The following is a 23,705-nucleotide window of genomic DNA, read 5'->3' as shown; positions in this document are numbered from 1 at the left end:
AAGGAAATTCGGAAAGGCAGCCTGAGATAATCTTATATATGCAATTAAGATATCATTTTCAGCCCCACTGGCATGACTTTCAACGTGACAGAGGGACACTAGGCCGATATAATATGCTATTCAATACCATGGCCATTTAATTATTTCCAAATCCACTCTGCGGGTAAAGCTACTTCTAGGAGTGGGAAATCTTTGGAAGTAATTCCACAAATAATTTAAAATCCTACTTCTGTCTCTTTGAAATCAGGTACAGAACGACAACTGACGTAGAGTACTATAAGGTTGGAGGGTTTATAGTGATATGATCGAAAAATAAAATCTCAAAAAAAAAGTTCTAATTTTTTTTAATGCCGTTTTTTATTCGAAGTGGGGGGCTTCCCCCCCAAACCCCCCTTTTTTTTTAAAAAAAATGTTTACCCATTTTTTTATCCCAGACCCCAAAATAAATATATAATTAAAAAAAGACTAATTCAACTTTTTTTTCGAGATTTTTTTTTTGACCTTATTGTCATTCGAGATTTTTTTTCTCGAGATTTTGACCGACCACCAGGTTGGAGAATCTTGAGAAACTCACCCATTCCATCATCAAATATGGACTTTGGTTCCGCTTTTTTCTTCACTTTCTTCTCTTTGGGCTTCACTGTTAAATCAGCAAATATATCCAGGTTATCATCAAATATATTGCTGTCCATTTTTGTTTCCTTCGATTTCTTTGTTGGTTTAATTGTTTCACTGGCAAATATATCATCCTGCAAAAACAAAACAGTGAAAAACCATAAGCATTTCAGGCTATACTTGGCTAACCCGTTTTGGAGGAAAAAACCCACACTTACATGGTCATGAAAGAGTTTCTTGTGTATTTTCTACTACAATCAAACCAGCACACAAAGGAGGAGCTTCTGTCCTAAAGAACACTAGTGATTATGTGCAGGAAGCGCACAGTCATCTTTCTGACACTAGGTATTATAGAAAGCTGCATGAAGATCCAACCAAACGACATAAAAGAGAACTCAACTATATTCTAAAGACAGTCCTGAATGACATCAATGAACATGTTCAGGGTCAGGTACCAGATAACCCAATACCTCATATCTTCTATATGCTCCTCAAGATACACAAAGAGAACCACCCTGGATGTCCAATAATCTCTGGATCCGGCACGTTAACGAAGAAAGTTTCTATCTGGGTTGAGAACATCTTGAAGCCACCTGGAAGAGCGACCCCTCCCCCCACACCTATATCCAGGACACCACTGACCTACTAAAACTGAACACTAGTGGCCCCCTACCAAGGGATACATTACTAGTATCCATGGATTTGGAGTCACTGTAGACCAACACTCCCTACATCAATGGCATAGAGGTGTGCAAGAATGCTCTCGGAATTATCAACCCCCTTGCTTACTCTACAGCCAAATGCATAGAATTCATCTTAACCCACAAATATTTCACATTGGGTAATGATATTTATCTCCAAATGATGGGGCGGCCATGGGCATGGGCACTCAGATGGCATTGCAGTATGACAATCTATTCATGGCACAACTAGAACATGATTTCCTTGCCACCTGTGACTGCAGACCACTAAGGTATCTTATATGGACCGCTGATGAACAGGACCTTTTAAGTTTCCATCAACCTCTAACCCTACTGCTCTCCTGAAAAGTACATTCCCATGACAACACCATAACAATAAAAGGTGGCCTGCTATATATAGACCATAGAATCACAAACCAACAGACTGGCCCAGCTATTTGAAGAGTGACATCTTCCACCGAGTGCACACAAAAGCATGCAACAATATTCAGCCAAGCTAATAACTGAACATGCTCAGACATAAGGGACCGGGATAAAAACACACAAGCTCTGAGACCAGACTTCCTAAACCACGAATACAACTGCACGATTATCGAGTGACCGATCCACAGGGCAACAAGGATCCCCCTGCAGCAACCCCCTGGAATACTGAGAAAAAGAGGTGTAAAATCGATAGCCACTGGTGACACATAATTTATATATATTTCAGTTTTCTTTTACTTTGTTAGCCAAGGGTAATCTAAAAAGTGTTGCTCCGAAAAAGAGAAGATACCTTAGTTCGGCTAACAAAAGTGTTTATTTGCAAACTTTCATAATCTTCAGAAAGCGGCAGTGCGAGGGGCAGTTTCCCTGCAATTTGTCCAAGCAGAGCTGGTGTACGTGAGTGCTGTGCAAAGGAGAGGAGGCGCCTTGACAGCCGACGCTCTGTTTAAAGGTTTTGTCAAGCGTCAGTGTAGCGGTAGTGCGAGGGGCAGTTTCCTTGCAGTTCCCCTGCAGAAACCTTAGCTACAAACTTGCTTGTATACATTTTATATTTCCCCTTTTGGCAAGCAAAAAACTTGGTGTACGGAGCAAATAGATAGCAGAGACTTCTCCGACAGGTTACCTGCTCTCCTGTCAGTGTTTCCCCGAGTTACAGCTAACCCTCGGAGCAGAGGAACCGATTTAAACAGCTGATCAGAGTGACAGCTCAGTGATAAAGATGAGACGCGAATGGACAGAATTTGCTGCAGTGATTGTGTTTCTTTTATACACGGCTGGGAAAGGATTAAAGAGGCCGACTTGTTTTCTTGGTCTCCTTTGAAGCTGGATCAAGATGCTGTGTCCCGGGTTGGAGTCTGTAATAGTTTCTGGCTAGCAGTTTGCGGTGAGTGAGGAAAACGAACTTTGAATCCAGTCTTACATTTTGCCCAGTCTGCTAAAAGTTGACACATATCAAATAAACTAACTAAAACTTTATTTAAACACTGCAGCTGTGAATGTACAGTAGTGAACCGGAATTTGAATTCAGTAGTCGGCTTGTGCATATGGGCTTGGCCAAAACATGTCATTGCTTGTGCGTGAGGGGGTGGAGGTGCATCCCTGGGTGCAGTGTTAACTTTTATAGTTTGCATTTCCATATACTGGTGGGAGTTCGCTCTCAGCCTCCACATAAATAAACTTCTATTCCTTAAGAAGCAAATAAAAGGTGTTTCCAGAACGGAATTCTTTTTACTCACTGTGCATCGTGAGTTACCTACTGTCTCTGCTATTTGGCTTTGTTAGTTGTCATTTGTGCTGGCGTGTTCGGAAACACTCCTGCTTTACAACTGAACAGCCTTATTGACTTTAAAGTAAAGTGAAGCGAAGTCAAGTTCGTCAGAACTTTGTCAGTCACAGATGGCTACCCCCTCAAACACTTTGACGACTATGTCAAAGCTAAAGAGTGGACGGAATCTTCTATCCCCACTGCTGCTCCCATCGTTGGGACTGAATTGACTGGGCCGATGGATACTTCTCGTGGAACGGCAGGGAAAGCAGCACCCGTGCAGAATTCCACTCTACAGCATCCGTTTCTTATAGCACCCATAGCCAATACAGCCCTCGGTTGGATGACATTTCTGTGAAGTGATTGCTGGAGGGAGCCGGTTTAGCGAATGGTGGGAGGAATGTGCTTAACTGAGTGTTTTATCACGCAGGAGTGTATTGATATTAGCACTAATTTTGGCACATTTACGTCTTTCTCAGAAGTGCGCTGCTCGCTTTCTACTTACCATTAGAATGAAGTTGATCCTTCGCTCGAGTACGAGCAAATATGGAGGTGAGGGAATGTATGATGATTGTTGTGCTGCCCCTTTAAGGGAATAGCACGCGGCAGTGACGTTGCACTCCGCCACGTGCCCTATAAATAAAAGGGGCGTTCCCGGCAGGGTCGGACTGGGACAAGAAATAGGCCCGGACACCAAAAAAAAAGTGGCCCACCCCTCGTCTCAAGAAAGTGGCACACCCCTCGCCTCAGAAAAGTGGCCCACCTCGCACCTCATAAAAGTGGCCCTCAAGCCATCATCCATGAATTGCGTCAATTCACAACTTTACAGAAAATGCTACGAGGGTTCATGTGTCTGTTACATTACAACACAACTCAGAAAGTAACATAACTTTGCATAGTTCTGTGACGGGGTCCACAGCTACAAGGCGCAGGAGTGACATGAACCTACCAGCCCCACTGCGGTTTTGAGACCTGCTGCAAGTCGATGCTTATATAGGGTTCCGAACCCCAGCAGGAAAGGAGGGTTAGGGTGACGATGGTTGGATAGGAAGTGGGGGAAGTAGGAAAACCAGAATGAGGTTTAGGGAGATGTTGTATAACATTGTTCCTAAGTACACTTCAAAAAATATGGTTATGATTTCACTAATGTGATATACATTTCATACAAAAATGAACCACCATATGTATCATTCAAATCTCTGTTCATATTGTTATTTTAGTCTTACTCACGGTTCCCTCATGGGCTGTGGCCAGGTCAGAAAACGTCCATGGCCAGAGTGCTGATCTTTGAAAGATGCTGTCTGCTCTTAGTCGCTTTGAAGACAGCTGTCGGAAGGGCTGGGGAAGTGTCGGTGCTCCGGCTGTCTTGATCCTTGTGGATGCTTAACAGAAAAAACTGTGGCCTCACCTCTCTCCGTGTGTGAAAGCAGTCTTGTGGTGCCTGCAAAATGCGGCTTTAAGGTGTTGCAGGCCAGCAGTTTAAACAATGACTTTTTCCATGTATTGGAGTGTTCGTTGCAGGGGGCCGCGGGAGTCTGCTCACATACATTTTGACAAGTGCTATTTCAAAAGTCGCTTGTCAGTCAGCTAATTTCATTTCTTGTAGCCGCCCGCCTTTGCCTTCTCAAGCACACAGTTGATCCCTTGTCACGCTGTCCCAGCTTAATTTGTTCTGGGAAGCTGCGGATGTGCTGGAAGGGCTGGGGCACTGACGGACGCCCACCCAGTGGCACTCGCTGTGTTTTGTTACACACGGGCACGGACCATTCTTCCGATTCCCCCAGGGCCGCCTTGTGTGAGACTGCATCATTTCAGCTGTAATGGATGGGCTTGGGAAGTGTCAGTCTGCCAGTGCCGCTCCTGAAGCTCGGTTCCTCACGAGAGCGGTATGTTCTTAGTGCTTTCTTTTTCTTCTCCTGGGCCGCCTGCACCTGAATGAGCTGGAAGGTGAGCGCAGGCTTGCCCACGCTGCTGCCTCCTACAATCACCATCCGGTACATTGCCTACACCGAGCAGTCATTCCAGCCCGCCATGGGGTTGAGGGGGTGGGGGAACCCGAGGCTGGCCTGGTTTTTCCACAGAGGCAAATTAAGGGGTCCCGGGGCCACGGCAGGCCCGGGGCTACCTCTGCCTGCTCCTACTGGTTTTTGGCATCCGAAGCTTGGACTGGTCTACTTCCGTGCACCTTCAGTTCTGCTTATAGGCAGCACCGGCTCTTCCTTTCCTTAGCGCATTGTGCTGCCGCCGTCTTTGGCTTTTGCCTGCTGTGCTGATGTCATGCGGGTTGGGACAAAGTCACTGCCTTCCCAGCACGGCATCCAATGTTTAGCTTCCAGTGGGCCAAGGAACGGGCCTGGCTCTCCATTTCCTTCCTCAAGGGCCGCTTTTAGTTTCAGTATCGGAGGCTGCCGTGCTGAGTCTGAGTCAGGTGAGTATGGAGGTATCACGCCTGCTGCCCCTCTGGGGCTTCGTTGACACCCTCGTGTGCCGGGGGTTAAATGTTTCATTGCTGCCTGCAGCCATTGTTTGCTCCCTCTCGTTGTTGGTCCCTGTCCTCCTGCTTTTTGCATTCTGCTGAGGTGTCAGAGGGATTGGGCAGAGTCACTCCTCTGCTCCATGGCATCGGTTTGCTATCCTGCTTCCTGCGAGCGGGAACAGCTCTGGATGTTTCCGATTCATTCCAGCAATACCACTTTTTTAGTAACATAAATCACTGCCTCTCCTGCCGCCTCCCCCATTGCTGTCACTCTCTCTCCATGTCTTCATTGCGCTTTCAACCTCTGCAGCCCCATTTTTATTGGCCAAGCGCTGGCGGTCCCCAGGCACAACAAGTTGCTTTGAACTTTGCAAAGAAGTGCAACAAATTTGTTGCTTCCTGCAAAGTTGAAAGCAACATAATGTGTGTGCTGGCGCCGCCACTGTGATGTGGTCCCAGCCAGGCCCAGCCCAGCCCTGCATGCAGCCTCCTGGCTCCTGCTGCAGTTGTTGCTCTGCTGCGGGTGCTTTTTGCTTTCTTTTTTTTTCTTTCTCACACCGGCCCAGCATGGGCAGAAACCGGCCCCCAGGCAGGGACTGACCCATATCGTATCGGCCACGGGCCGATTGGCCGAGGGGCCAATCCACCCCTGGTTCCCGGCCGCGTCGGTGCGACCGGGGAGCCCGAGCCTGACTCATTTCTCTGTGTGAGTCTATCCTACAGCGGGGGCCCGGGGCTCACGGAAGAACGCAGTGGGGCTAGGGGTCCCCCACAACAGTGGTAACGAGGCCAAAGACATGCCCGGACCCGGCGGTGATTCATTTGAATAATTTTTCATTTGAACGAGGGGAGGATTTCTCTCGTTCCATGCTTGGGGGAGGGTGCAGCCCGCGCGGCAGCAACCATTTTGTCCCTCATACACAGATGAGTCACAGAGCTCCGGAGGGGCCTGTGAGTGCCATGCAGGCACAATTTTTGGGCATATGAATAGCGGATTGCTATACCTACATGGACATACCTGGGAATTTCAATTTATTGCGATTTCCGAGGTGTAAATCACAGAGTGAAGGTGAGGCACTGGGGGGAGACTGGCTGTTCTGAGACTCTTACCGTAGGCCTCCATGATCTGGTGACTTGCCACTGCACTACTCTTCCTACTGGATTCTGGTGAGTGCTGTGTACACTGGTGCAGAACTGGTGGTGAGTTTTGAAGATCAATGAGGCCTGTAGGGCTGTGGTCCTGGTGTGGAAGATGGAAGATCAAGGTGGCTGTGAGGAGAATTCCATGCTGGGTGAGTTGAAGCCCCTTGTGCAATACTGAAGGGGTGCCTGTGCGCTTTGACCCATGAGTAATTAACAAGCAAGGAGAACTCCCACCTCCAGCAATGGCCCAGATGAGGGCCCTACCCGATTTTGATGTGTCTGGCCCCCCATTCAGCATGGGGCCTAGATGGAGGCGATGGATTGAATGCCTTGACATGTACTTTTGGGCAACGATGGAAACCTGTGATGACAGCAAGCTGGCCACATTAGTGTATGCCACAGGACCGGCTGTACATGAGATTTTTTACTCCCTCCAGCCCGCAGACACCACCTATGCCGCTGCAAAGACAGCCCTGCACAATGCGGACTACGAGCGGTTTGTCATGCTATCCGCTAAACAGAAAGACGAGACTCTCAACACTTTTGATGGTCGTCTTAAGAGACTGTTAGTGGCATGTGCATGGGACAACACCGATGACATGGTCAGAAATCAGCTCATGCAGGGGTGCTCCTCAGGCAAGTTGAGGAGACAGGTGCTGAGAGAACCTGGGATCACCCTTACTCGCATTCTGGAGCTGGGCCGCTGCCAGGAGATCTCTGAGGTACGTGCATCAAGGATGGAGGCGGGGTCCCGTATGGCCAAGTCAGAAGAGGTCTGCGCTGTGGGTCGTGGCAGCAGGCGTGCCTGGAGACCGGCTGGCAATTTCCGCGACAGGGGCGGTAAGCCGGGAGAGGCATGCACAAGTGCGGGTATGACATGCCCCACCCTGGTGAGTGCCCAGCTGCAGGGAGGCTGTGCGGACAGTGTGGCGTGATGGATCATTTCGCAAGGGTGTGCAGAGCGTCCCTGCCGGTGATGGTGCCGAGAGGCCCAGTGTAATCAGGGTTCTTCAGACAGTCCCGCCCTCCCATTGTTGCCCAGGTGGAAGACAGGGAGGAAGGTACCCAACATGACGAGGAGGAGGAGGACGAGGAAAACATCTTCTTCGTCTCAAGTAATGACGCTCTTCAGTCCAAGGGCCGAAAACAGACGAGGTGCATCATGGCTGTCAATGACTCTCCTATATCGGTGCTGGTGGACACTGGGGCATCAGTCAACGTCATGGCCCGTGAGCATTATGATGCCATGCCCTGCCCCCCCAGACTTTCAACCCCGAAAGCTCGCATCTTCACGTTTGGGGGCTCACATCCCATTCCCCTAGATGGTGCATTTGTGGCTCGGGCGGGGCATGGAAGCTTGAAGATCAAAGCACGTTTCTACGTAACGCCCGTCAGTACCAACACCTTATTAAGCTGTGCGGCTGCCGAAGCCCCCGGACTAGCGAGCTTTGCATACTCTGTTTATGTGGAGGACATACAAACGCTGCTGGAAAAATATGCAGGCCTGTTCCAAGGGATTGGTCGCATGGCTGGTGATCCAGTGAGACTCCACATCGATGAGTAGGTGCAGCCAATTGCCCTCAAACACCGGAGGGTGCCATTCCATCTGAGGGAGTTGGTGGACAAAGAGCTGGATAACTTGGTAAATCTTGACATCATCGAGTTGCAGGGGGCTTGCTTTCATTTCGAAGCTTGATCTCAGGGCTGGATATCACCAAGTCCGACTGCAGCCAGAGTCGAGGTACATCACGACTTTCACGACCCACCAGGGCCTATACCGATACAAGCGACTCAGCTTTGGGGTTTCCTCCGCGGCTGAGGTACTTCAAAACATTATCAGAGGGGCTTTGGCGGACCTAGAGGGCGTGCTGAACATTAGTGATGACATCCTGGTGTTCGACAAGTCGGAAGTGGACCGCCTGCAGAGACTGGCGAAAACTTTTGAGGCGCTGCAATCATTGGGCCTGACACTCCGCTGCGAAAAATGTGAGTTCCTGAGGATGAACATAGAGTCCTTTGGATTCATGTTGAACGAGGGAGGGATGTCTCCAGACCCCAGGAAAGTAAAGGACATCAGGGACGCGAGACCTCCAGAGAATGTGTCCGAAGTGAGAAGTTTCCTGGGAATGGTCACCTATTGTGGCCGCTTTATCAAAAATCTGGCATCCAGGTCCGAGCCGCTACGGGACCTCACCAAAAAAAGAGACTGCGTGGCTGTGGGGACCGTTGGAACAGGCTGCTCTCGAGGACATTAAAAGCGTCCTCACATAGAAAGACACAATGGCCTTCTTCGACCCTGCCCTGCCGGCTGAAATCGTTGTGGACGCCAGCCCATTTGGCCTGGGAGCAGTACTGACGCAAGTAGGGCACAACTACAGCGTCCACCCCATGGCCTACGTCAGCAAGGCTCTGTCCGAGACGGAGCAGCGGTATTCTCAAATAGAGCGAGAAGCGCTGGCCGTTCTCTGGGGATTCAGGCATTTCGGGCTGTATATCCTTGAAAAGCCGGTGACCGTTGTGACGGACCACAAGCCCCTGCTGCCAATCCTGGCCGGCTGGTCCTCAAAACTACCAGCGAGGATTGAGAGGTTGATGCTGACCCTGCTGGAATATGGGGTCTCGGTGTATCGGCCGGGTGCCAATAATGCAGCCAACTACCTCTCTCGCCATCCGGGGAGTCGCCAGGACGGAGAGGCTGACGCCTGTGCGGAAGAGGCTAGTGATCACATACAGCTGGTGGTTGAAGCGGCCACCCCGAATGCACTACCAATCGAAGAACTGGAAGTGGCGGCTGCGAGCGACGAGTGTTTCTGCATCCTCAGAGCGCCACTGCAGCAAGGGTCGTGGAAGAGTGTCCTAGAGTTACTGGCTGGGCGCACGTATGAAGCAAAGGTGGTGCTCGAGCAGCTGTGGAGAGTGCGGGAGGAATTGTCGTTCTCGGAGAAGGGACTATTGTTGAGAGGAGATCGGATCGTGGTCCCGCAGGCCAAAGTCCATGAGGTGATCGGCCTGGCACACGAAGGCCATCAAGGGGCTGCTAAAACCAAAGCCCGGCTACGTTTCAAGGTGTGGTTCCCCGAGCTTGAGAAACAGGTGGACGAATATGTAACTTCATGTGTGTGGTGCCAGGCAGCGTCGCCCGCCCAGAGGGAACCTACCATCGAAGCCATGCCCCGCGGCACGCGTCCCTGGGAGGTTGTCCACGCTGACTTTGGGTCCACGTCGCAGGAAACGCATTTCCTGGTGGTGGTGGATGGGTACTCCAGATACCCGGAGGCAGAGTTCATCTAGTCGGTGGCCTTCGGACATGTGGTGGTGGCAATGGAGAAGGTGTTTGCGGCGCATGGTCTGCCTACAGTACTCTGCTCTGACAATGGGGCTCCATTCCAAGGAGAACGTTTTGCTGCCCGGATGGAAGGCTATGGAGTGCATCATAGGAAGGTCACACTGCTGTGGCCAAGCGCTAATGGAGAGGCCAAAAGGATAATGCACGCTTTAAACAAAGCCTTCCGGATTGCGCAAGGTCAAGGACAGTGTTTGGCGAGGGCCCTCTACCAGCTCTTGCTGGTCTATCGAACAACCCCGCACACCACGACGGGGGTGCCCCGGCCAAAGCCCTATTCAGGCGGTGCCCGAGAGCGCTGCTGCCAGAGGTGGGGAAACGGAGCCGGGAGTCATCGACACTCAACGGGTGGAGATGGAGCGGCAACTACGAACTGAGCAGGAGAACGAAAGGAGGGGTCTCCGCCCTCAACAACTTGTGCCCAGGGACGAGGTGCTAATAAGAAACAGGCACCCCTGCGGGAAACTGTCACTAACATATGAACCTGTCATGCCGCCGTCTTTTGGTGGTCGCTGGCGGTTATGGAAGGCTTGGCGTTGGCGGCGCCATTAGAAGTTCCGTGTGTTTTTTCTTTCACTTCCTGGTTTGGCGGTCTAGTCTTTTTTCTTCTGTGTGTCTTTCTTTTCACTTCCTGGTTTAACGGTCTAGCCTTTTCTCTTGTTTCTGTATTTAACCACGCCCCTCTCTGGGCTCTGTGCGTTGCAACTTTGTTTCTTTCGCTTTGTTGCCGTGCTACTGTGTTTCCAGTACTTTTGCCTGTTGCCTGATTTACTCAGTACCTAAAGCAGTATTCCTTTCTACTGCTTCTTCCCCTTCCTTGAATTTCCCTGTTTTTCCGTTCTATCGTTTCCCGTGCCTTTCGGGGCTCCTCTATCCCTTCCTGTTTTCCGGATCTCGTTCCGGTATCTGGCAGTGGTGTGTACTTCCATCCCGGTTCCTCAGGCTTCTCCTGCTTCAACTTCTACTATCCCGGACTAATACTACAGCTTTGACTTCATCGGAAAGACTTTCCTGTTTTCACCTGCATTCCGGACTCTCCAGTCAAATCCTCCGGCACTGACAACAACATCCAGTGAGAGGTTTTTTTAAGCGGCTGCTTTTTTCCTCTCTTCCTGGCATCTTCGGGACAGGGGCCGACTGCTTCCCTGTTTATCAGGGAATCAGGGTGGCTTCTTCCCGCGGACGACCGTATCTCTTCACAAAGAAGAAAAAACCAAAGGACAAGTCCTACAGACGAGGAAGTCTTCCGGAAGAGACAGGTGAGGAGAAAGGGGAGGTGGACATAGACTTATCTGATTTGGAGGATTCTTCGTTATATCCCAGCACTTGTGACAGTACCAGAGCCACTGGACATGGTAGCAGTCAAGGGTTCCATGGTGACTGCGTCAAACGCCGAGCTTCGGGCAAAAGGAACGTCAGTTTCTTCAAGAAACTGGGGGAGCCCAGGACGGAGGCACCCCTAGATCAGGACATTGCAGACATACCCGACGAGGGCGTCTCCCGTGAGAGTGCCAGCTGACAGCGGGACTCCCATCCCCGAGGTGAGCAGGAGGTACCCCCTGAGGACAGGGCGAGGGAAACCTGCTTGTTTCAGTGACTTTGTCTTGGAGCCATGAAGGAGTCCGACATGTATGGGCTCGCCCAGTGGGGGAGGGGGTGGCTGTGAATGAAGGGGCTCATTTGGGATCTATGTGTTTGGGTTAAGGGTATTAGTATGTTGTAGAGTTTAACCGTAGTCATGCCAAGTTTGATTTTGTTATTTGTTGTCCTCATGAAAAAGGAGGAGTGTGGTGCTGCCCCTTTAAGGGCATAGCATGCGGCGGAGTGACGTTGCACTCCGCCGCTTGCCCTATAAATAAAAGGGGCGTTCTCGGCCGCGTCTGTGCGACAGGAAAGCCCGAGCCCGACGCATGTCTCTGTGTGAGTCTATCCTACAGCGGGGGCCCGGGGCTCACGGAAGAATTTAGTGGGGGCCAGGGTTTCCCCCACAACAATGATATTCTCTCTGCACCTTTAGTATTTACACGGGTTAAAAATACAATGAGGCAGGCTCTGGCCATGCCCCTGCCCCCCTTTCTTCCCCCTGTTACGGGTCTCACTATGTTGGACGTAATGGGGGGTGTCCCCCCTAATAGATGTTGCGCAGTCTGTCACTGTGCCCTCCCAGAGACACAGCAAGCTTCTTGGTGGTAGCGGGATGCCTGTTGGGGGGGGGTTAGACTCTTCTTTCCTTGACACTCCTCCTATATATTCAGAGGTTGAAATTACACTTATGGCTCTTTCCCAACATGCTGAAGATCAGTTGGTAGAGGAGGGTGACCATGAGCCTTCAGTTTCAGCCCAGGTGCCAAGTGTTGCAGGAGTGGCAGGAGAGGGAGAGATGGGCTCAGGTGTAAATATAAGATTTTAAACAAAATGTCAGAGCATACCATCTGTCTATGATCTATCCTGTCAGCACTGCTCGAAATGCAGAGTGTGGGAGGTATTTGTCCATGCAGATGCACACCTACAGGCATGTCAAATTCTGTAGAAGGACCCCGTTACCTTGTTGGGATAGGGGCTTCTGCACCCGACGCTGAAACTCTGGCTGAAACTACTTTAACAAATTCTATGTCTGCCGAGATCACAAGTAAGGACAAAGATGTGCCCGATTTAAATACTTTGGGGTTGCAGGAGAAGGGGCCTCCCACTAGCGCTAATGAATTACCCCCTTTAAAGCAGGTTATAGCAAAAAAAGGCAAGAATAAAAAAAAAGAGATACCAGCTCCAGTTTGAGAAAGGTGTCAATAGACTAGCATGTAAAACCTGGAGAATTTCTTATAAGGGGAGATGTCGTGGCCTCTCAGGAGCTGGAGGCTGACCCTGATTTTGTGGGGGAGGCACCTTCTGAATTTTGTCCTGCCTCCGACTCATTTAGTGCCGCTATGTCACAAAAAGGAGTAAAATATATATATATTTTTTAACTCGAATGCTAATACAGTGCGCCCTCTGGTACCAAAATGGGGACAGGGGTGTGCCATCTTTTTAACAAGAAATCATCTCATGCTGAGGTTGTGGCACCAGCAGCGACTCCTCCCCACACAAATTTGAATAACAGTGATCTTGTACCTGATGGTGGTGGTCAACTTGGGCGCCCTGGATGATGGCTTGCCTGCTTCACTACCTAGACCAAGGGATATATATAGTGAGGTAATCTTGCTGCCTGGCATACCGACTGAACCCCCAAGTATCTCCCCAGTTAGTGTTGAAGATATCATTGGAGAGAAAGAAAATGTAGGTGCTGTGGCGAATATCTCCCTGCCTCATCGGGAAAGCCTCCCTCTTAGTTGCGATCTGGATATACTGGTTCGGCAAACTTTAATAGACTTGCTGCAAATCCCTACACATGTTTTGACATCACAGACTCAATTGGTAGCCCAGGTTTCATTGTCGAATAATGAGGGGTTCAATATAGCCATTTTGAAGACGCACAGTTGAGGCATCCCAACTTTCCCTGACGATCCAAGTGTTTTGCTACATTTTATGTTCGCTTACAGTGTGCCCATCTGCCTTAATCGCGGGAGAATTTTGTCACTGTTTACAGAGTTTACACGCCCGACTCTAATTTCTTCTGGGGATGTAAAACTGGTGGATTTTATACATCCTGAGCGCTTTGACTATGTGTGGACTGTTTTTTACTTGTGCATAGTCTATGAGGTTGTACTGCAAGAGGTGGGGTCTTTCAACAAATTTGGCTACGAGCTCCGTAATTATAGTGCAGGTTTTCTAAATCCACGGGCTGAGAAACAATCTGTGGGCCATAGAGGAGGTGCCTTAGACGACATACATGGAAGTCAGAGGAGGTATCCGGGGGCGGGAGAGCCCAGTGATCCCAACCTCCAGTGGCTGGTCCTGAGCTTACGTGAATCTATTTCACAACTCCAGGGGTTGAAACACAATCTTTAACCAGGCATGAGGACTCTCCCTGGTGTCTTGGAACACTAGGGGGTCTCGGTTTCTTAACAAGTCTGCCAAAATATGTTCTACCTTAATGACATTTTCTGTAGTGTGTCTTCAGGAAACCTGGCTAACTTCTTCCTATGCCCTAGATGGGTTCATAGTTAATTCAGAATCTGCTATGAAGGGACCTCGAGGGCGACCTTCTGGGGGCCCTACACTAGCCATCCGAATTGGCATAAACCTGCCAGTAAAACAAGTTTTTCACATTTCTAAATGGTGTTTAGCAGTATTGTCAGTATTGTTGCAGTTAACAAATGAGTCATGCCAATGTACCATTTTAGTGGTGGACATCTATTGGAGCCCTGATATCAACTTGAGTGAATCCCTTGCATCTGTCTATTTGAAGAATGTCATGAACTGTGTTCGGATCTATTGATCATGGTTGCTGGAGATCTAAATGTTGAAATAGCAAGGCAAGGGAGCGGTGTTAATGCAATGGGAACGTATTTTGGCATCCTTTCTGGTCTTCCGACTACCCTCATAGAAGGTGGCCCTCAGGGAAGCTCACAGAAGTTGTTGCAGGGACAACTGTGGTGTACTTTTTTTTTTTAAAGATTCAGTCCTTTTTTGTGCAAATTATCAGCTAAACATTTTATCTGATTTGTCCACCTGGACGAATGGAAATGTCTCTACTATTATTGACTATGTATTTCTCTCCAAACCTTTGAGGGTTTGGTTGTCATTCATCCTTACGCAAACTGATTGTAGCAACCATAAAATGTTAGAACTATTGTTTGAAGGAGATTGGGGTGTAAGGAAATTTGAGATCTATCCCTTTCCTCTGAATGTCAATACAGGACATAAACGTATTGTATGGCACAAAGATAACATCCGCAAACTAACCGCTGCTTTTGTCTCAGATTTTTCTACAATGAATTTGGGGAAGAAGTTAACTCTCTAAACTCAACACATTTGGTCACTATGTTTAGACTAAAATTAAGAAGGCAGCGATTTCAGCATGTTTTAATACTGGAAAAATAAAACTGACATATATATGACGCTAAGGTTAAACATCTGAAAAACTGTATACTAAGGGAACTTAGGCATCTTTGCACTTCGTGCGTCTCATTGATAGATAAAGTTGTACTACAGAAAAAAGGGTTAGTAACAAGTGGAAAAACCAAATGAAGAGACATTGGGTCTCCCTCCATCATTCTGATAGCGAAAATATGCTCTCTGCCCTGAGGGATTCCTCTTGCAGACAATGTTGGGCTCTGATAAATTGTAAGGTATTTTCTCAAATCACGGTGCAATCCTCTGCAATTTCGGAGGATGCCTGGGAAGGCCACTTCTGTACTCTATATGCCCCTTCGAGGACTGCTTGTCAAATCTCTGCCTCTGTGAAAAACGTGGCCTGGAACTTTAAAATATTGCAGAAGGACATCAAATCACTTATAGTTAAGGCCTCCACGTCTCAGGCAGCCGGGCCTAATGGTTTGGCCAATGTCATTCTTAAAGGGAATGTTGATCTTTGGTCAAAAATTCTTCTTCTTTTTTTTTTTTTTAGAAAGATTGGGGGTCATTACAAGTTTGCCAGTCCGGGAACTACGGTACCGGTAACCTTGCTGGTACCGTAGATCCTGGACCGGCAAACTACGAGTTATGCTTGCGGGTGCCATTACGGCTGCCAGGTCTGACCTGGAGGCCGTACCGGCACCCGCGAGCAGAGCATATCGGATGCACCGGCACCATTCCGAATGGTGCCGGTGCATCCCACTTCCCCATTCCCATTGAGCCCTATTGGGCTCAAAATGAAGAGGGAGCATTCTATTCCGGCGCCCTCAAAAGGGCAATTACCGGGTCCGGCAGGGCCATAATGACCCGGTAATTTCCCATTCATGGGTGCCGGAAAAAATTGCAAGTTTGGCGGCAGCCTGACGGTTTTACCAGCAAGGCTACCGCCAAACTTGTAAAGAGGCCAATTGTCATGTCTAGGTCTATCCTGGAGACCTGGCATATTTCATACATAGTCCCAATATATAAGAAGGGAGATAGATCTTGTCCAACTAACTATAGGCCAATAGCACTCCTGGATGCTGACCTTGTGCTGAAGCACATCCAGGAGTGGTCGAATAATAATAACATCTTGTCTAAATTCCAATTTGGGTTTTGAAAGAATGTGGGGACTGATGCAGGAGGGTTATTATTAAAGATCTTGCACGACAAAGCCTGGAAGGCCAATAGTATTCCGATTTGTGTGGCCTCAATAGATCTTTCCATGGCTTTTGACTTGGTAGATAAGAACACTCTCTGGTCAAATCTTCAACTTGCTGGACTCCCCGCTCCCCTTCTTTCTATCTTGTATCATCTTCATGAGGGTTCCATGCTCCAAGTGCGTCTCAATAATGCCGTCATCTTGTCTCATTCTATTAATGCCCTAAACGGCCTCCGTCAAGGGTGCATTTTTGCACCTACTATATTCAATCTATATGTGGCAGGCGCTTTTGCATCTCCCATGGTGGAGGGAGTGAAGGAGAGTTGGACAGCGTATGCTGATGATTTCATGTTCTATGATCATACCCCTAGGCGTTTACAACACCTGCTAACTGCATGTAGAGAGTATACGCTGTCCAATTCTCTTCACATCAATGCAAAAAAGATAATCATCAGGCAGATTCATGGCAGGTCTAGTGTGCTGAAGTATTCATGGTTTTGAAATCATGAAAAATTGGCAGTTAGATCATCCATACGCTACCTGGGTTTCCACATCTTTGTAGATAAGAAAACAGTACATTACAGGCACTATCCAGCGGGGAAAGTTGGTCCACAAATGGCACAGCTCAAAATAATAGACAAGAAGTATGGGAAATGTTCCTTTTTGCCGACTCTATGCTATTACAAATGTAAGGTCATACCACACTTCTGTTACAATTTAGAGCTCCTGCCCTCAGGGGCTAGTGACGAATTACCTAAATATGAAGCACAGATTTCTCCCAAAGTGTTTTGCCTTTAGTCGCTATACGTTTTGAGCTTGGATTATTTTCCATGGAAAATGTGGTTAAGTGGCGAAGGATCTCCTTTTTTAGGAAGTTGATTACCATCCCTAAATCCACCCTGTATGATTTGATGGGGAGCGGCTTCGGCAACCGTTCTATTGCCGCTGGTTACTTAGGTGACTTAAAAACAGAATGTTTGAAATCTTTGGCAAAAATGGGAGCGTTTTATGAGCTCCTTATTTTAAATCCCGAGAAAGTTAAAACACTTTGGGAGTATCTGGACTGGAATAACACTATGGAGAAGGTATTGGAAACCAAGCTCTATTATCAGCTGGTCTCACATTTAAAAAAGGGGGGATCCTGGGACCACATTTGACTAAATTTCCTGACAAACTGTGGCAACAGGAATGTATGCGCTTTAGATTCAATGTACTCTTGACAGGAGAGATCACAGACTTAAGGGAGAGAAGGGGTGGTGAACCCTCGGTTTGTAGGTTTTGTAAAGATATTGGCCACACAGAAACATTTAGACGATTTCTTATTGACTGCAATTCTTTGAGACCTGAACGCATAAGATGTTTTAATAAGTTTGTGACAAACACAGAATTTGTAAACTTTGACAACTTGTGGTGGAAAATGCTTCATGGAAAAAGGGTGTCTGTACAGATTGCGGTGGTACGTTTTTTGACTTATACCTGCAAATTGTGCCTAAAGGTCGGATGTAATGTACCACCTTCTCTGGTTGTGTAATTATTTACTGTGAAATCACTTATTTTTCAGTGATCTTTATGGGGTAAAGTACAGAATACTCTCTGTATGTTTGATGGGGCTTTTTGGAGCTGTAGGTATGTGTATTAATCTTATTGTTCCTCTCCACAATAGTGCATAGGTAGGTGTGTTGTACAATTGAAGAATCTCTGACAGATGGAGGAATTTAGAAAATTAAGTGTTTTAGAATGATATTGTTCGTTTCGGAATACGAATTGTGAGGTTTAACTTTCTTATATATTGATTTCTGTGTGGGTTACTTATGAACTGTAATGTCTGTATAAGCTTTCTTATTTGTGTATTATTTTTGCTACCTTTTAACTTTTGTAAAGGTTACATGTAACCAAAATAAATAAATAAATGTTTATTTGAATGCCTGTCACTGTGAATCCCTATGTTACAACCCTACAGCTCCCACTGACCCCTCTTTAGATAAGCCTGGCTGCTCAGTCAATCTACCAACTTCTATAGTACATGCTTATACCAAAGGTTGGATTAACTATTGCAAAGAGGACAAAGCTCGTGCAGTCTTCCACAGGTTACTGCATACGATCTTGCTTAACACCGCCATATATGCAAGGGCACAATGTCTGCACTTGGTACATTGGCAGTGCTGCAGAACTCTAGTGCATTTACAGTAAGTAGACGTGCTGGGTTTTTCCTGCCTTTTGCAAATTGACTGCACACCTATAAGATCCATGCTGTTAGCATGGCTTCTGTCAACAGATTTATGGGGATTGCTGATGAATGCACTCCACAGATACTTAAAATTGGAATCATACGTTTTTAGGACAACAAGCCAGTCATATTGCGTTTAGAAGATTCATCAGGCCAGTATGTCTATTGCACCAAGAGATAACATGGCCTTCTACAGATGTCCTATCACTCTACATCAATACAAGGTACCATCCGAGCATCAAGGTACGTATGCACGCACCAACTCAGTGAACTTTGGCCACAGGCACGGCTACCTACCCACAAACATTTAGTATGGAACGACTATCAAGAAAAAAATAGTGGCCTAGCTGGACACTTAAGGCTCCACCAGGCTTAAACACAGCACACCAAACATATGCCATCAGAATGCAGCAACGACGTATGACAAAATTCAGTCTAGGTGGACACTTAATTATTCTTGCTATTGCACATAATCCTCTCAACCCAGCACCCATCCACATGCCTGACTTCATGGGTAGCTTTATGGAGCCAAATGCAGACACAGATTCTAGCCTTCACACTGTTTCCCACACTGTGGATTTCGGTCCCCCGAGGGCGTTGCCACCACAAGTGCGCTGAGGACATATTAATGGGATAATGGCGCTATACAAGGGACTACTGCTACTACTACTACTTAGATGGGTGAGAAAGTGGATAGAAGGCTGGCAAAGAAATTGTTTGTGACAAATGAAACAAAGATATGACATTCGGAAGAGACGAAGGACGCACCGCAAAAGACATCACCTTTTACGATGTCTTTGGTAAACATCGTAAAAGGTGGCTTACAAGACATGGCCTGCAAGTCTCTCATCGTTTGGACCGAGGATATAGTGACCAAGAAGGCTGTCTTCCATTTAAGGAGTCTCAGAGGGCATGAATGCATTGGCTCAAAAAAGAAGCCATAAGGAATGTCAACACAAGGTTCAAATCCCATGCCGGCACCACTAAGTGGGTCGGAGGGAAGGAGTTTGTTACATCTTTTAAAAATTGGACCACCAAAGAGATCAAGAAATAGGACTCTTGTTCTGCCGTGTGCTTAAAAATAGAAAAATGACGCTAAATATGCCTTGATGGTGGCGACCTGAAGACCCTGTCTTGCCAAATGAATGGGAAATGACCACATCTTTGAGATGACGCATATAAAATGATCCACATCTCCTGCGCATTGCACCAGCTGCATAACTTTCTCCAATGGCAGCTGGCCGAAAGCAACAAGTCCATCACATCTTCTGGAACGTCCCAATCCCTGTACCTTAAGCATTTTAGAAACCAAGTGTGCAGAAACCAAGTGCACTCTTGGGTGAAGAACCAGCCACCTGTCCTGAAAGAAGGTCTGGCCTCTGGGGAAGAGGATGTGGAGGACATATAGCCATATCCGGTACGTCCGGGTACCATGTCCTCCTGGCCCAGATGGGGGTAATCAGGATCATGTTTGCTCTGAGCCTCGTCAACCTCTTGATCACTTGGGAACAATGGGAATCGGTGGGAATGCATACAGGAGCAGAAATTCCAGTACACCAAAAATGCATCCCCCAGTGCTCCTCTCGGGGGTGGAGGGGAGGGGAAATTCCCTGGAGCAGAAAGAATTGGCCTTCTTGTTCACACTGGGGGCAAACAGATCCATCTGAGGGGTTCCCCAGAACGACTTCCTGGCACAGCTCCCAGTCATGGGAGACCAAGCCCTACCTGCTCAGGGCATCTGCCCTCGTATTCTATTCTCCTTCCCAACTAGATGAATTGCAGACAAGGAGATCTTGTTCTGTAACACCCAGAACCAGAGCTGCATCGCCTCTGTGCACAGGGGGATTGACCCTACGCCGCCTCTCTTGTTGATGTATGATATGATATGATATGATATGGTATTTGTAACGTGCCTATACACAAGTGTTTCAAGGCGCGACGAGGCAGGGAGGGAGGGAAACAAGGGGAAGACAGACAAACGATCCTACTAGGCCAGGTGTCATTCAGATCGCGCAAGTGCAGAGGTAGGGGGAAAAAGGGGAAAGTGCAGGGGGAGGAGGTGGGGGGGAAAGTGCAGTACAAGGTAAGTAGCGTAATAAAATAATAAATAATAAATAATAAATAAAAAGGGCCAGCTGGTGGCAAGTGCGAGGTAAGTGCAGAGCAAGTGCTAGGAAGGGGGCTGTAGGGATACAGTGACAGTCCCACAGTGTAGGGGGAGCCAGGGAGGCAGTGCAAGTGGAGAGTGGCTGGGCCCTGGACAGAGGTCGCTGAGAGTGGCCCAGATGCAGGTTTAGTGCAGAATTCAGAGGGGAGTTAAGCAGGTTTAGCAGGGGAGAGGGAGAGAGAAGGCAGAAGCGAAGAGGAAGGTTTTGAGGTGCTTCCGGAACCGGAGATGGTTCTCCTCAAGTTTCAGGGAGGCAGGAAGGCTGTTCCAGAGGGAGGCCCCTGCTGCGGAGAGAGATCTACCCCCAGCTCGTTGCTTCGAGAAGCGGCTGACCATGAGGGAGTTGGAGACGGATGAGCGAAGGGCTCGTGAAGGAAGATATTTAGGAAGAGAGAGTTGAAGGTATTTAGGCCCCAGGCCCCAGAAGGCCTTGTGGACAATGCAGAGGGTTTTGAACTTAATCCTCGCAGCCACTGGGAGCCAGTGAAGAGATTTCAATCCTGGAGAGATACGGTCCCTGGGCTTGAGGCCAAGGATAAGTCTCGCAGTTCTGTTCTGGATAAGTTGCAGAGGGCGGAGAGTGGAGGCAGGGAGATTAAGATAGAGGCTGTTACAGTAGTCCAGCCTTGAGAGAACCAGGGCTCGGGAGACAGTGAGCTTCTGGGGGAAGGAGAGGAAGGGAAGAATACCTCTGAGGAGGTGCAGCTGGTAGTGTGATTTCTTAGGGACATCAGATATATGAGGAGAGAAGGAGAGTGTGGAATCGAAGATGACCCCGAGGTTTTTAGCCTTGCAGGTAGGGGCAGGAAGGGGGCCAAGGGAGGCCGGCCAGAGAGCTGCAGGGAAGGAGGGAGTGGGTGTGCCGATGAGTAGAATCTCAGTCTTACTGGCATGTAGTGCATGGCTACTATGTTCATCACGATCAGGACAGTCTTCCTCTGTATGGAGAGCAAAAAGGCATCAGTGAGAGTCTGATCACACCCACCTCTAACAGGCTTATGTGAAGCATGGTCTCTGTCAGGGACCACAGCCCGCTCACCGTGAACTCATTTAGGTGAGCGCCCCAGTCTTTCAGAGAAGTCGTCTCTGGGCACGGTTGCTAAAATGGTTCTCCAGCCATCACATTCTCCCTGCAAGTCCACCAGAGGAGATCCTGGTCAACTCCGGACATAAATCAAGTCTGTCATACTACCAGAGAACTGCGAATACTACGATCTGAGGGCCATTGGAGCGATCTCGTCCCCATCAGGGCCTCTGTCACCAGGAGGATGCAGGATGCCATAAGGCTGTGCAAGCCTAGGAAGTCCAGGGCTGGCAGGTATTGGGCGTTCTGGAATCTGGTGCCTTAGCAATAGCAGACGATAAGGTGTGCACAAGAAGCATTTGCTGCTTTTAGTGTCATGCTGCTCGAGGCACAGACTTTTTTTTTTTTAATAACCTATTTTATTGATTTTTGAAACACAAACAAACATACATATACGGTACATGCACACTGTTGATATTGGCCTTGAAAAGGAAGAAAACAACCATAAATCATCTCCCTCGTAATACATAGAGGTTTGACGCAGGGTATGCCACTCCGACATATGGGTCAGTTCCTTTTCCCCTTTTCCGTGAGTGCCCTGGGGCACCCGATTTATCTCATCTTTGACCTGATGAGCAATTGTCTGTTGGGAGTTTCAGTGGGCATCCTCCCATTTTTGCCATATTTTCTGTGCCTTGGCTGGGCATCCTCTGGCCGCATATACCCTGTGCTCCATTGCAACACATATATCGACGTCCGTTACCCATTGTTCATAGCTCGGTGTCAGGTCCGATGCCCATTTTTGGGCAATATTTCGTGTAATCAGAGCAGTTGTGGTAGAGAGCAGCAGTTTTTCGTATCTTGACAACTCGATTTCGTCATCCATTCCCAGTAATAAGAGCTTAGGGTCCATGGGGATCGTCTTGCCCATGACTCTAGATAGTTCATTGCAACATGCCCCCCAAAATTGTCGAATGCGTGCACAGTCCCACAAGTTATGGAAAAAGGAACCCTCTTCTGTTTTACATCACAAACAAGTTGGATCATTTATCTTTCCCCATTTGTAGAGGGCGACCCGAGGGTAGTAAATTCTGTGCAATATCTTTAACTGAATCAATCTAAGCCTTGATGATATAGCCACTTCCCTTGGGAACATCAGCGCCATGACCCATTCCTCCGGTAATATTACACCCACATCGGCCTCCCATTTGGTTTGTAACGCCAGCAGTTCTGTCGTGCCAAAGGAGGTTATGGCGCTATACAGGGTCGATGTCACTTTATGAGTAATTGGTTCAGGGAAGAGGTTTCTTTCTATCGGGGTGTATTCTGGTAGGGGGGTCACCTCGGGGAGAATGCCCTGTAGTGCGTGCTGTAGTTGAATATAGTGATATTGTTCAGTTTGGGGGAGTGCGAGGCGGGTCGCCAGTTCCATGAATGGGATTATGTTGCCTTCTCTCACAATGTCACCCAATGTGCATGTTCCATGTTGCGCCCAGTTCGGCCATTTCGGAAGCGTGTAGACACCCGGGAGGTTCCTGTTATTCCATACTGGTTGGGCCTGTGATAGCTTACCTCCCCACCCTACAAACCTATGTGCCTCTGCCCAGATTTGCGCTATATGTGCACGCATGTTGGAAGTAAGTATTCAGGCTCTTTTCCCATAGAGGTATTGCATGACCGGCCTTTCGGGAGTGCAATCTTCTAGTGATCTGTTGTGTGGCGCAGCTGTGTCTCTGTGCAATTGGTTGTTCACTATTGTCAGCTGGCTGGCCCAGTAGTACATCTACATTCGGTGAAGTCCTATTCCGCCTTCCCAAACGGATCTTTGAAGCGTGGCCAGTGCAATGCGTGGGTGGCTGTTATTCCAGAGCAGCTTTCGGAATGATTGGTCTATCTTTCTAAATATATTTGGGGGAATATATAGTGGAGCGTTCTGTAGTACGTGTAATAGTCGGGGCAGGGACATCATTTTGAAGAGCGCTTCTCTACCAAGTAGTGTCAACGGAAGAGACGACCAGTGGCGGGTGTCTTCTATAAGCCTTGTCATCACCGGCTGCAAGTTTCTGGCAGTATAATCCTTCAGGTTATTTGTTATTAATATACCTAGA

General features: G+C 48.1%; 1 protein-coding gene across 5 annotated transcripts in view; it reads right to left on the bottom strand.

Annotated features, from left to right (window-relative positions):
• WASHC2C (WASH complex subunit 2C) overlaps positions 1–23,705 on the bottom strand; it is a 2,476,852-nt gene that overhangs the window by 40,925 nt on the left and 2,412,222 nt on the right. For all 5 annotated transcript variants that reach the window (XM_069610545.1, XM_069610544.1, XM_069610547.1 and 2 more), the window contains one exon: positions 575–749. In XM_069610545.1, coding sequence (XP_069466646.1) covers positions 575–749 — 175 coding nt within the window. The remainder of the gene's footprint in view (positions 1–574; positions 750–23,705) is intronic.

This window comes from Ambystoma mexicanum, chromosome 8, assembly GCF_040938575.1.
Source record: "Ambystoma mexicanum isolate Mex_15411 chromosome 8, UKY_AmexF1_1, whole genome shotgun sequence".
In the NCBI taxonomy this organism is placed as follows: domain Eukaryota; kingdom Metazoa; phylum Chordata; class Amphibia; order Caudata; family Ambystomatidae; genus Ambystoma; species Ambystoma mexicanum.
The sequence above is the reverse complement of the archived record's forward strand: the minus strand, read 5'-3'. Positions and strand labels throughout refer to the sequence as shown.